The 12,979-nt window shown below is 40.4% G+C and overlaps 1 protein-coding gene across 2 annotated transcripts in view; it reads left to right on the plus strand.

Moving 5' to 3' along the window:
• The window catches only part of adamts17 (ADAM metallopeptidase with thrombospondin type 1 motif, 17), a 170,850-nt gene that overhangs the window by 94,489 nt on the left and 63,382 nt on the right, over positions 1-12,979 (plus strand). For both annotated transcript variants that reach the window (XM_049465461.1, XM_049465460.1), the window contains exons 11-13: positions 3,143-3,244; positions 6,239-6,384; positions 7,958-8,127. In XM_049465461.1, the coding sequence (XP_049321418.1) occupies positions 3,143-3,244; positions 6,239-6,384; positions 7,958-8,127 (418 nt within the window). The remainder of the gene's footprint in view (positions 1-3,142; positions 3,245-6,238; positions 6,385-7,957; positions 8,128-12,979) is intronic.

Below are 12,979 nucleotides of genomic sequence, written 5' to 3' on the forward strand. Positions count from 1 at the left end.
GGCTACAGGCCGATAATACTCCCTTCTGAAAAAGGAAATAGTGAGTGTGGTTAGCGGGTAATGCTAATGCTACTCCACCAGTGCTAGCCGGGGTTAGGAGCAGGCTTTTTATATATTGCAGAGTTACCCTTTCTTTTATATTTTTAAATGTATTTTTTTTTTTACTTTTTTTATCCCTTATCTTCCCAATTTAGCTATGCCCTTAGGAACTAGTCTGGAGGTGATAAGCTGCTCTCCAGTATCAACAGTTGAACAGATTTCTCTCATTCAAACCACTCAAAATAGTAGTTTAGAAAAATCAGTTTTAACGCTTTAGGTAGAAAAAAAAGTCGGTTTTACTGTGGGACAGGCCGGGTTGGGCTCGGACAGAACTTTGCACGGGCTCGGGAAGGGTCGGGATGGATGTTCTGCGCCTGATTTAAACTCTAATTGCAAAACTGCCTTTAGTGAAGAGTTTTAAAATTTACTTTTGAGAAAAGGTGATAATCTGCTCTCCAGTATCAAAAACACCAAATACTTTTTGGGGGGTTGAAATGATCCTTTATTCAAGCTCTGTTTGGTTTAGCTGTTTAAAGTGTAAACAGTAACAGAGCCTATGCTTCTTCCGTGTTGCACTCTTTATTAACTGTATCATTCCGAACAGATTTCACTCATTTAAACAACTAAAAATTGTAGTGGAAAGAGTCAACTTTAATGCTTTACGTAGAGAAAAAAAAAGTTGGTTTTATTGGGCTCGGACAGAACGTTGCACGAACTCGGTAAGGGTTGGGAGCAAATGCCTTTAGTGCAGAGTTTTAAAATTCACTCTTTTTATATATTGCAAAATGACCCTTTATTTTATATATTTTTTGTGTTCTTAAACTTTTTTTTATCCTACTTATCTCCCCAATTTTGCTGTGCTTGTAGGAATTTGTATTCCCATAACTAGTCTGGAGGTGATGAGCTGCTCTCCAGTATCAACAACACCCAATTTCTTCCAAATTCAAATAAACAGAGAAAAATGCACAACTAAAACAATGTAAAATGCAACAACTACTCATTCCCCAGAACTTTCCACAAATGTTTACACTTATTCTTAAGCCGGATCAAGAACTACTCCCAATTGAACACCATGCATACCTAGGGATGTTGGATACTCGTAGCCCGAGGCCTGTTTTTCACTTCCTTTATTTCTTTCCCTCTTTCATCTTCTCCTGTCCGGAGGAAGAGTGGTGGATGTAAATCTGCCATTCTGTCCTGCTGACAGCTTTATGGGGCTGGAGGAGTGCATAGTCAGAGAAATATACTCTTATCTCCTCTATCTGCTTTCCACCGCTGTCAGTGTTAGCATAGCTTAGCCCTGTGTGTAAAACTCCTCCTTCCTCTGGGCAGTGGAGGCACCCTGGCTCCTGGTGGAAGCCATAAAATAAGGCTTATCTACAGTTACCCTCCTCTTTTGCCCCAGAGGCAGGTCCGGTAAGCTCCTCAGAGCTGCCACTGTGAGTTTGATCACAGATCTTACAGTACGGGTGAAATGATCTGCAGTATACGTACAGTACAGCTGGTCATGTTTTAGCTAGCAGTGGAAATGAAAGGCCTGATGTGCTTCATGCTCTGTTACTGTTAAAATACTGTACATTCCACTGATACTGCAATATATAATAATGTTACCATAGTAACAGACCTAATACTCAAACTATACCAGACAACAAACTATACCAGACATTGAACCTCATTCTGAGGGCCATCGAATTTTAGTTTGAAAAAGAGAATCAGGTTGTTGTCAAAACCGAATGTTACACAGATGGTGAACTTTGGTTCTGTCAACAATGGTTTAATATCAAGTCCCAACATAAGAAATATGTTGATATTTGGTTGGAAATAATCAAATTCACGTAACACCTAACAAAAACATTGATTTAACGTCAAGTTCCAACATTAGACAGACATTGGATTTTGGTTGGAAATAATCAAAGTCTCATATCCCTCAGAATGCATTATTGGTTTAACATCAAGCTTTTGGTTGGAAATCAATATTGGTTTAATATATCATGTCCCAACATTAGACAGATGTTGGATTTTGGTTGGAAATCAATATTGGTTTGATATATTAAGTTCCAACATTAGACAAACATTGAATTTTGGTTTGAACTCAATATTGGTTTGATATATCAAGTTCCAACATTAGGCAGATGTTAGATTTTGTTTGAAAATCAATATTGGTTTGATATATCAGGCTCTAACTTTAGCCAGATATTGAATTTTGGTTAGCAATCATATTGCTAACATATTCTTCAAAAAAGTCACATATTCTTCAGAAAACAGTATTGGTTTGATATATCAAGCTCCAACGTTAGACAGATGTTGATTTTTGTTTAGAAATCAAAGTCACAAATCCTTTAAAAACATTGGTTTGAAATAACACTCTAGTGTTAGACAAACGTATAACCTTGATTGGTTTGATATATCAAGTTCCAACATTAGACAGACATTGATTTTTGTTTAGAAATCAAAGTCACAAATTCTTTAAAAAAAAAACATTGGTTTGACCTATCACTTCAACATTAGACAAACTTTGAACCTTGATTGGTTTAACATATCAAGTTCCAACATTAGACAGACATTGGATTTTGGTTGGAAATCAATATTGGTTCGATATACCAAGTTCCAACATTAGAGAGACATTGGTTTTTGGTTTGAAATCAACATCATATATGCTTCAAAAAACAATAATGATTTGATTTATCGAGTTCCAACATTAGACAGATGTTGCTTTTTGTTTAGAAATCCTTCACAAGTTCACGTTTTAAAATACTCCAATGTTAGACAAACCTTGAACCTTGATTGATTTGACAAATCACGGCAGAATTCAATGTGCACCTCAACTCTCCTGTTTCCACCAGAACTGTCCGTCACCACAATAAATTATTGTGGTCTAAAACCAGGTGTTTCAGTTTCATTCTCAACCCCTGTATATGATGTTGGTATTTGATGTTTGGAAAACGTTGAATTTTGGTTACATCAAAACTAACAACCAACAGCCAACAAAATATCAGCGTCAGCTGTCGTCACTATTCTGTTTCAAACTGACGTTGTCTTTAGATCTTGTCCTGATGGGATGCTAAATTATGCTAGGCTAACCGAAGCTCTTGTGTTGTTTTAGCACCTGATGTGTGCGGGTTTGTGGTGTCTGGTGGAAGGAGACGCTTCCTGCAAGACCAAACTGGACCCGCCTCTGGACGGCACAGAATGCGGTGCAGACAAGGTAACACGCTTCACATTTAACATTTTAATATTTACCGGAAATATAGGTAAATGTTTGAGTAAAATGAACATTGTTGTTTTATTCTATAAACTACAAACAACATTTCTCCTAAATTCCAAATAAAAATATGGTCATTTAGAGCATTTATTTGCAGAAAATTAGAAATAGCTGAAATAACAAGTAAGACCCAGAGCTTTCAGACCTCAAAAAATGCAAAGAAAACAAGTTCATATTCATGAAGTTTTAAGAGTTCGGAAATTAATATTTGGTAGAATAATTCTGTTTTTAAATACCATTTTTATGCATCTTGGCATGTTCTTTTCCACCAGTCTTACACACTGCTTTTGGGTAATTTTATGCCTTTACTCCTGGTGAAAAAATTCAAGCAGTTCAGTTTGGTTTGATGGCTTGTGATCATCCATCTTCCTCTTGATTATATTCCAGAGGTTTTGAATTTGATAAAATCAAAGTGGTTTCTTTTTCAGAGCTGGATAAATATATATTGCCACTGTCATGCAAAAATCTTGTTTTATTGCTCTTATCATGTTTTGCGAGAATACAAGACACTACTGAGAAAACTGTTGAATAAATCAGATAAATAATGTTTTTTTTATTATAGTGATATGAGTGTTTACAATAAACACATTGAAAGAACGGTGATAATGCTTTGAATAACAGTGAACGCAAAAATGCATTACATACATACGGCAACAGTGGGAGCTTTTCACACTGCAATATGTGATCACATGACATAGCAAGACTGGAGGCAGAGTGAGGTAGAGGTCCACACCAATGTGCGTTAACAGAGAAGAAAAGAAACCAAAAAAAACCTTTTGTGAAACTTAAAAGAGCATTCAGTAGGAAATGAGAGCTCTTATAAGAGAGTTGTCTGCTCCGCCCACCCCTCCCCCGATGTGAAGCTCACTCGGGTTGCCAAGTGGAGGAGACTAAATCTACACAATCCAGTGCAAGACAAGTACAGTAACTTATGTGAACTTTATCCGTAGTTATCTAACCTAGCTTTTTGCACTGAGCTTTTTTGAGACGTGTCGAAGCTTTTTAGGATGTGTAGTAGCTAAAGTTTCAGTTGAACCAGCTGAACCTGCTTGCTAGCTTCCATGCTGCAACACCGCTTGCTCGCTGTTGTGTACATGCTTAATTTACTTCTTAATTAATTGCGTTTCACAACAATATCTATGTATCTAAGAGCATAACAACACGTCCTATTTTTTTTAGCCCCCCCTCTGAGTAAAATTGGATCAGGGGACTTTAAATTTGAGCTGTACAGCCTGTGAATGACAGCCAATAAGGACGTTTATGAGTGTCGTTCATGAAATTAGACTATAACAAATGTCCCCACAGGCCTCCATTCATTATAATCCCTAATTAGCCACATTAACACTTTGACCTGTGCTGCAATATTATGACCACTGCTATTAGCATTAGCATTTTGACCTGTACCACATTCATTATGATCCATATTAAAATTCTGACATGAAGCTTTTTACCTCACACCCTTCACCCCTTTCCATTTCCTGCACTTTTTTCAGATAACTGGCAACCAAAACTGAATAAGAATTATTATTTAAAAGATACACTGGCATGCCAAAAGACATGGGATAGCGGAATGTAAATTGATCATATACCACTCACATCCGTGTAAGTTGTGAGGTGGTATCTTGTGATTAAAGTTGAACACATGCATATCTATCAGGACAGTGCATTATCCTTTATCTTCTATACAGGGTTTGAAAAATTGCTCATAAAAAATCTGGAAAACTCATTGAATTTGAAATTAGCAATTTCCAGGACTGTATAAGTTTTGGAAAAGTCATGGAAATGGATCTGACGCACATTTTATTACTAAAGGTTGTATCTCAATATTATCGGATTTATGTTAGACCTACTATAATCAATTTTGATTATAGTTTTTGTTATTTTTTTGTTTTATTGTCTAAATCTGCACTGATGTTTTAAAATCGTATGGTCATGAATATTTGCCTTAAAGGCATAAAAAAAGTCATGAAAATATCATGGAAATGTATTGGTTAAAAAGTGTATAAACCCTGCCATAGGATGTGGCAAAAGTCATGGGACATGATAAAAGTGTACTGTGACATTTGGGGAACAAATGAGGACACCTGCCATAAAAACCTTATTTTTATTATTATTATTATTATTATTATTATTATTATTATTATTATTATTATTATTATTATTATTAGTAGTAGTAGTAGTAGTAGTAGTAGTAGTAGTAGTAGTACAGTGGTGTGAAACAGTGTTTGCCCCTTCATGATTTCTTTATTTTTTTACAATTGTGTCACTCTTAAATGTGTCAGATCATCAAACATTTTTAAATATTATTCAAAAACTACAAAAGTATACATAAAATACAGTTTTTAAACCAAAGGGAGAGAAATAAAATCCAAACCTACATGACCCTGTGTAAAAAAAGGGTTTGACCCCCCCAGTTAAAACATAACTTAACTGTGGTTTATCACAGTTCAATTTCTCAAACCACACCCAAGCCTAATTAGTGCCACACACTGTTCTTAATCAATAAATCACTAATCAATAAAAATAAATGGGACCAAAAGACACTTAAAAGATACACATCATACCAATGTCCAAAGAAATTCAGGAACAAATGAGAAAGAATATAAAGTTATTGAGATCTATCAGTCTGGAAATAATTATAAAGCCATTTATAAGTTTTGGCACTCCAGCAAACCACAGTAAGAGCCGTTGTCCACAAATGGCAAAAACATGGAACAGTGGTGAACCTTTCCAGGAGTGGCTGGCCAACCAAAATTACCCCAAGAGGGCAGCAACAACTCATCCAAGAGGCTAAAAAAGACTCCTAAACAACATTCAAAAAACTGCAGGACTCACTTGCCTCAGATTTAACTTCATGCTCGAAAACCCCTTTAATGTGGTGTATTACAACAATTCTTTAAATATCTTCGTGTGTGTGTGTGTGTGTGTGTGAGACAGTGGTGCAGAGCTGGTGACTGTGTCAGTAAGACGCCGATTCCCCAGCATGTGGACGGAGACTGGAGTCTGTGGAGTCAGTGGAGCATGTGCAGCCGAACCTGCGGCACTGGAGCTCGATTCAGACAGAGGAAGTGCGACAACCCACCGTAAGACACACACACACACGCCTCTCAGAAACACCTACCTTGTATGTTTACCTTCCCACTTGATTAGAAACATCTACTACTACAGTACCTTGTGCTTTTTTCACTCACTGGCCACTTTATTAGAAACACCTACTACTAAAGTACCTTGGCTGGTAAAGTGAACAAGTGCTGGGGAGGGTGTGAAGGTATAGCAGGGAGAGAGTTCAGCATCCTCACGGCCTGATGGATGAGGCTGTTCCTCAGTCAGCTGGTCCTAGCCCTGATTCTCCGCAGTCTCCTCCCTGATGTGTAGTGGTGTAGTGGGTGGGAGGGAGGGAGAAGCTAGGAAAAGCAAAGAGAGATGAGGAGAAGAGGAGAAAGGAAAGAGAGAAGACAGGTGAGGAGGAGGAAAGATGAGAGAAGAGAGTTGAAAAAAAGAGAAGAGAAGATAGGAAAAGAGAAGAAAGGTTAGGAGAAGAGAAGATAGGAAAAGAGAGAAGACAGGTGAGGAGGAGGAAAGATAAAAGAAGAGAAGAGAGTTGAAGAAAAGAGAAGAGAAGATAGGAAAAGAGAGAAGAGAGGTGAGGAGGAGGAAAGATAAGAGAAGAGAAGAGAGTTGAAGAAAAGAGAAGAGAAGATAGGAAAAGCAAAGAGAGATGAGGAGAAGAGAAGATAGGAAAAGAGAAGAGAGGAGAAGAGAAGATAGGAAAAGAGAAGAAAGGTGAAGAGAAGTGAAGATAGGAAAACAGAAGAGAGGTGAGGAGAAGAGAAGATAGGAAAAGAGAGAAGACAGGTGAGGAGGAGGAAAGAGAAGAGAAGAGAGTTAAAGAAAAGAGAAGATAGGAAAAGCAAAGAGAGATGAGGAGAAGAGAAGATAAGAAAAGAGAGAAGACAAGTAAGGAGGAAAGATAAGAGAAGAGAAGAAAGTTGAAGAAAAGAGAAGAGAAGATGGAAAAAGCAAAGAGAGATGAGAAAAAGAGAAGATAGAAAAAAAAGAGAAGAGAAGATAGGAAAAGAGAGTAGACAGGTGAGAAGGAGGAAAGAGAAGAGAAGAGAGTTGAAGAAAAGAGAAGAGAAGATAGGAAAAGAGAAGAGAAGAGAGGAAAAGAGAAGAGAGGAGTAGAGACGAGTTGATGTCAGTAATGGAGGTTGTGACCTGGCTGTATCTGCCTTGTGTGGGTGTATCTCTGGTGTCTCCAGCAGGCTGCAGGGTCTCTGATGTTAATGCGGTTCTGAGAGTCTGAGTTAACAGCTTTTACACAGAGGTCATTTCCTCCGGTCACAGACTGTTAACCAGGAGAACTGAGGACACCAAGATCATCCATCCAGATTACTCTGCTGTGTTCACTGTGGATCAGGTCCTTCCCGCTCACCATAACCTTTCTAACCATTCTAATGAGCGATACAGTGTCAGAATCCACATTAAAAGACTATTAGAGATGACTGAACACACTGGGAATTAGATTGACCTCAACACTCCATCATAAGAGTAAAGTAGCACCAAAAGTGCCCTTATCTACAGCATGTGGTGCAAGGTGGAGAATTTGGTTGGTCACCAAACTATTGCTTTAATGCTTTGGCTTTTCTGCTGCAGGCCTGGACCTGGAGGGAGGAACTGTGTAGGGGGCAGTGTGGAGCACAAGGCGTGTGAGGGACCACCATGCTCTAAAGGAGTGCCCACCTTCAGAGACCAGCAGTGCCAGTCTCACGAGCGCCACTCTGGGAAGAAGAAGACCCAGATGTGGACAGCGGTGATCAGCGATGGTAAGATTTTGGTGCATCAAAAAAAAAAAAAAAAAAACAAGAACACAAACACATACACACACTGATGAGGTTTGAGCACATGTCAGGAGGAATTTTGGTCCACTCTTCTTTGCAAATCATCTCTAAATCAATCGGAGCTTCAGCTCCCTCTGTAGGTTTTCTATGGGATTAAGGTCTGGAGACTGGCTAGGCCACTCCATAAACTTTGTTTTTGCCTTGGCTGTATGTTTTGGGTCATTGTCATGTTGGAAGACTCAGCCACAACCCATTTTTTATGTTCTGGTGGAGGAAAGTTGGAGGAAGTTGTCACTCAGGATTTTACGGTACATGGCTCCATCCATTCTCCTGTTGAGACCTGCTGAATTAGAAGGGAAACATGGCAACACCCCTGTTCCTTACTAGTGTCACAAAATGCACCTTATAATCCAGTGCGCCTAATAGTGTGAAAAATACAGTGCTAGACTCCTACCATCTCACTGGTCACTCTCAGTGATGACGGATTACAGAATGACCAACACAAAATCCACAGTCTCTAATTGGTGGATCTACAACGCAGAGATTTCTGACTATAGTCTCACAGTCAGTGTTGCATAATCTTGCAAAATAAAACAACTCACGTTTCATCTCCCTGACTGAACTGTACAGTGTACACACTCACACACCCTGTTTATTACAGTCCTGGTCCAGGTCTGTATTTCACTGTATGTATGTGTGTGTGTGTGTGTGTGTGTGTGTGTTTTGAGTTCCTGCCTGTATCAAGGGACCCCAACAAATCAGACTTGTCAGACACTAGCTACAACTTTCCCCAACGCTTGCCATTTAATTTCTCCTGACTCGCCAAACAACACAAACATTATGTCACTCTGGGCAGCGCGCCCCGCATGGAGGACACCTTCGGTCAGTTTGGAGCTGAGCGGATTTGGTTTGGACGGTAGATTTCATTTCATAATGCAGAAACAAATTCTGATTTATCCGCAGATCAAAACCCGGCCTGCTGTTCTTCATCGTAATTCATCAGAATGGGTTCTGGGTTCAGTGTAGTTATGAAATGATTTCCAGTTTTCAAGTCAAGTCAAGTCAAGTCAAGTAGTTTTATTGTCAATACTGCATATGTACAGGACATACAGAGAATTGAAATTACGTTACTCTCCTTCCCAATTTTACAGCAAGTACAGATAATAGATATAATAAAGGAGAATGGGAGACACTATGTGTACAATACAGCAGGGACACAAATAGACATACATGAGACAAAAACAAGGTGCAGTGGTGTGGGGGAGGAATAGATATATAAATATAAGTAAATAAGTAAAATAGATATATAATTATAATATAAAAGAGTGGGAGACACTATATGTTCAATACAGCAAGACACAATAAACATACGTAAGACAATAGTGCAATATTGATGGTGATTGAGATGGAATGACAGTAAAAATAGTAAATAACAGTAGTGCAAATATGGTATATGGTATATAGCTTAAGGCTGGTAAAGTGAATGGGTGCATAAGTCCTTAAAGTTCACAGTTTAATTAAGTGGAATTAAAGTGCGTATTGACAGTGCAAGTATATCAGTAGTGCAGGTGTTGTGTAGTGCAAGTCCGTTTGGAAGGGACCAGTACTTTGTGCATTGTAGTGCAGAGTTTCAGTACTTTATTAGTGGGGGGGTCAGGATGCTGAGTGAGTGTGTGCTGGGGGCAGGATTGGGATGGGGGGTAGAGCAGGAAGAGAGTTCAGCATCCTCACAGCCTGATGGATGGGGCTGTTTCGCAGTCTGCTGGTCCTCGCCCCGAGACTCCGCAGTCTCCTCCCTGATGGCAGCAGGATGAAGAAGCTGTGTAGTGGGTGAAAGGGATCTCCTGCCAGACGGAGGGCTTTCCGTGTGAGGCGGGAGCTGTACAAGTCCTGAAGGGAGGGGAGAGAGGTGCCAACAATCTTCTCAGCTGCTCTCACGATGCGCTGGAGGGTACTGCGGCAGGATGCTGTGCAGACCCCGTACCACACGGTGAAACAGCTGGTCAGTATGCTCTCGATGGCCCCTCTGTAGAAGGTGGTCATGATGGGGGTGGGGGCTCCAGCTCTTCTCAGCTTGCTGAGAAAGTAGAGACGCTGATTTGCCTTCCTGGCCAGTGACGCTGAGTTGGTGCTCCAGGAGAGGTCCTCTGTGACGTGCACACCCAGGAACTTGGTGCTGCTCACCCTCTCCACAGCAGTTCCGTTGATGAACAGAGGGGTGTGCAGTGTGTGAGTTCTCCTGAAGTCCACAACAATCTCCTTGGTCTTCTCTGTGTTCAGAGAGAGATTGTTGTGTTTGCACCAGGAGGCCAGGCGGCTCACCTCGCTCCTGTAGTGTGACTCATTGTTGTTGCTGATGAGACCCACCACCGTCGTGTCATCCGCAAACTTGACGAAGAGGTTGGAGGTGTGTGCTGGTGTGCAATCGTGGGTCAGCAGAGTGAACAGAAGGGGGCTCAGCACACATCCTTGGGGAGCCCCTGTGTTCAGTGTGGTGATGCTGGATGTGCTGCTGCCAACCCGCACTGCCTGTGGTCTTCCAGTCAGGAAGTCTAACAGCCAGTTGCACAGTGAAGTGCTCAGCCCCAGACTGTCCAGTTTGTGTATGAGCTGTTGGGGGACGATTGTGTTGAATGCTGAGCTGAAGTCAACAAACAGCATTCTGACGTAGGTGTTCTTCTTGTCTAGGTGTGTGAGGGCTGAGTGGAGAACAGTGGAGATGGCATCATCGGTCGAGCGATTTGACCGATAAGCAAACTGGGGTCCAGGGAGGGGGGGAGCAAAGACTTGATGTGATGCATGACTAGTCGTTCGAAGCACTTCATGAGGATGGGGGTGAGTGCAACTGGACGATAGTCATTGAAACAGGATGGCGATGCCTTCTTTGGGACAGGGATGATGGTGGTGGCTTTGAAGCATGTGGGAACCACCGCCTGACTCAGAGAGGTGTTATAAATGTCAGTATAAACCTCTGCGAGTTCCCAGGCACAGTCTTTTATTCAGGATGCAGGAACTGATTTGGGCTGAAATTTCAAGCAGTATATCGTCGCTGTCTCACACAACAACTTGTGTATCCATTTTCAATATTTATATAGTTTTTCACATTTTGACATAATGTTGTAAATATTGTTATTTATGTTGCGTCAATGTTTTAGAAATGGTAAATAAAAATGGTAAAAAAATATTTCTTTACCGGGCGCTGCCACTATGATCAGGAGATCGCCGGTTCGAATCCTGTTCATGTAGCTTGCCATCAGCTGCCGGAGCCCCGAGAGAGCACAATTGGCCTTGCTCTCTCTGGGTGGGTAGATGGCGCTCTCTCCCCACATCACTCCAGAGGGTGATGTTGATCAGCACAAGGCGTCTCGTCTGTGAGCTGATGTATCAGAACCGAGTCGCTGCGCTTTCCTCCGAGTTTGCTGTGATGCAACTCAGCAATGCCTCATCAGCAGCAGCTCAAAAAACAATGTTTGAGTAAAATGAACATAGTTGTTTTATTCTATAAACAACAGACAACATTTCTCCCAAATTCCAAACAAAAATATTGTCATTTAGAGCATTCATTTGCAGAACATTAGAAATGGCTGAAATAAAAAAAAGATGCAGAACTTTCAGACCTCAAATAATGCAAAGAAAACAAGTTCATATTTATAAAGTTTTAAGAGTTCAGAAATCAATATTTGGTGGAATAACCCTGGTTATAATCACAGTTTTCGTGTTTTGCTCCGCGAGTCTTACACACTGCTTTTGGATAACTTTATGCCTTTTAAAGTGCAAAGATTCAAGCAGTTCAGTTTGGTTTGATGGCTTGTGATCATCTTCCTCTTGATTATAATCCACAGCTTTTCAATTTGGTAAAATCAAAGAAATTCATCATTCTTAAGTGCTCTCTTATTTTTTATTTTTTTGAGCTGTATGCATGTTATGATTCTTCCAGACCCGAGCGTTATGCACAGACTTTCTGGTAACTCTTTTTATTTCCTGCTGTGTTTTTTGTTGTAATCTAGCTGAATGTCACAAGAGGAAATTATTACAGCTGCCCGCAAAAGGTCAGTTTTTTACTTCTGACCAAAGTATCTCATAACAGGATGTGGAAATGTTTATTTGAAGGCTGTACAAGTGCCACTCCCACAAAAACAACACACACACACAATCACACACTTTTTTCCCTTTACAAACACAGTTTAACTCCATTACTGTCCCACTGCTCTCTGATCAGCTGTTTATGCCCTGCTGTCTTCACTAAGAATATCCAGCTACAGTCACCTAGAACCAGTTTCACAGCAATTTTACAACCACTGGCCACTTTACTTGAAACACCTCTCTTTTAGTTCCACCTTACTAGTGTAGCATTAGGGACTGTAGCCAGTGAGTGAAATAACTGGATACTCACTGGCTACAGTGTTTCTAATAAAGTGGCCAGGGAGCCTAAGAAGCACAAGGTATGTAGGTGTTTCTGATAAAGTGGCCATTGAGCCTGATCCCGAAATAAACCCAACTGTCACTATAACGCCGTTACCATTTCCAACACTCCAGCGGCAAAACAGCCTTTTCCAGACACTATTTCAAACTCACTGAGGTCAAAGGTAAAAATGTGCACGTCGAGTTCACATTATGTCCCAGAACGAAACATTGGTCATGGAAAAACCTCTATGCAGGTACTTGTCTTTGCTGTCGTGCACTCTATTCATCTGGCTTATGGAACACGCTCTGAGACAGTGGGGGGTGGGGGGGTTACAGGGCGAGTAACACAAAAGTAATGCAATAGTTACTTTTACTGGTAACTGGTTACTTTTATAGTGGAGTAACTCAGTTAGTAACTAAGTTACTTTTTTGG

The sequence above is a fragment of the Astyanax mexicanus genome, chromosome 16 (genome assembly GCF_023375975.1).
Source record: "Astyanax mexicanus isolate ESR-SI-001 chromosome 16, AstMex3_surface, whole genome shotgun sequence".
Lineage (NCBI taxonomy): Eukaryota > Metazoa > Chordata > Actinopteri > Characiformes > Acestrorhamphidae > Astyanax > Astyanax mexicanus.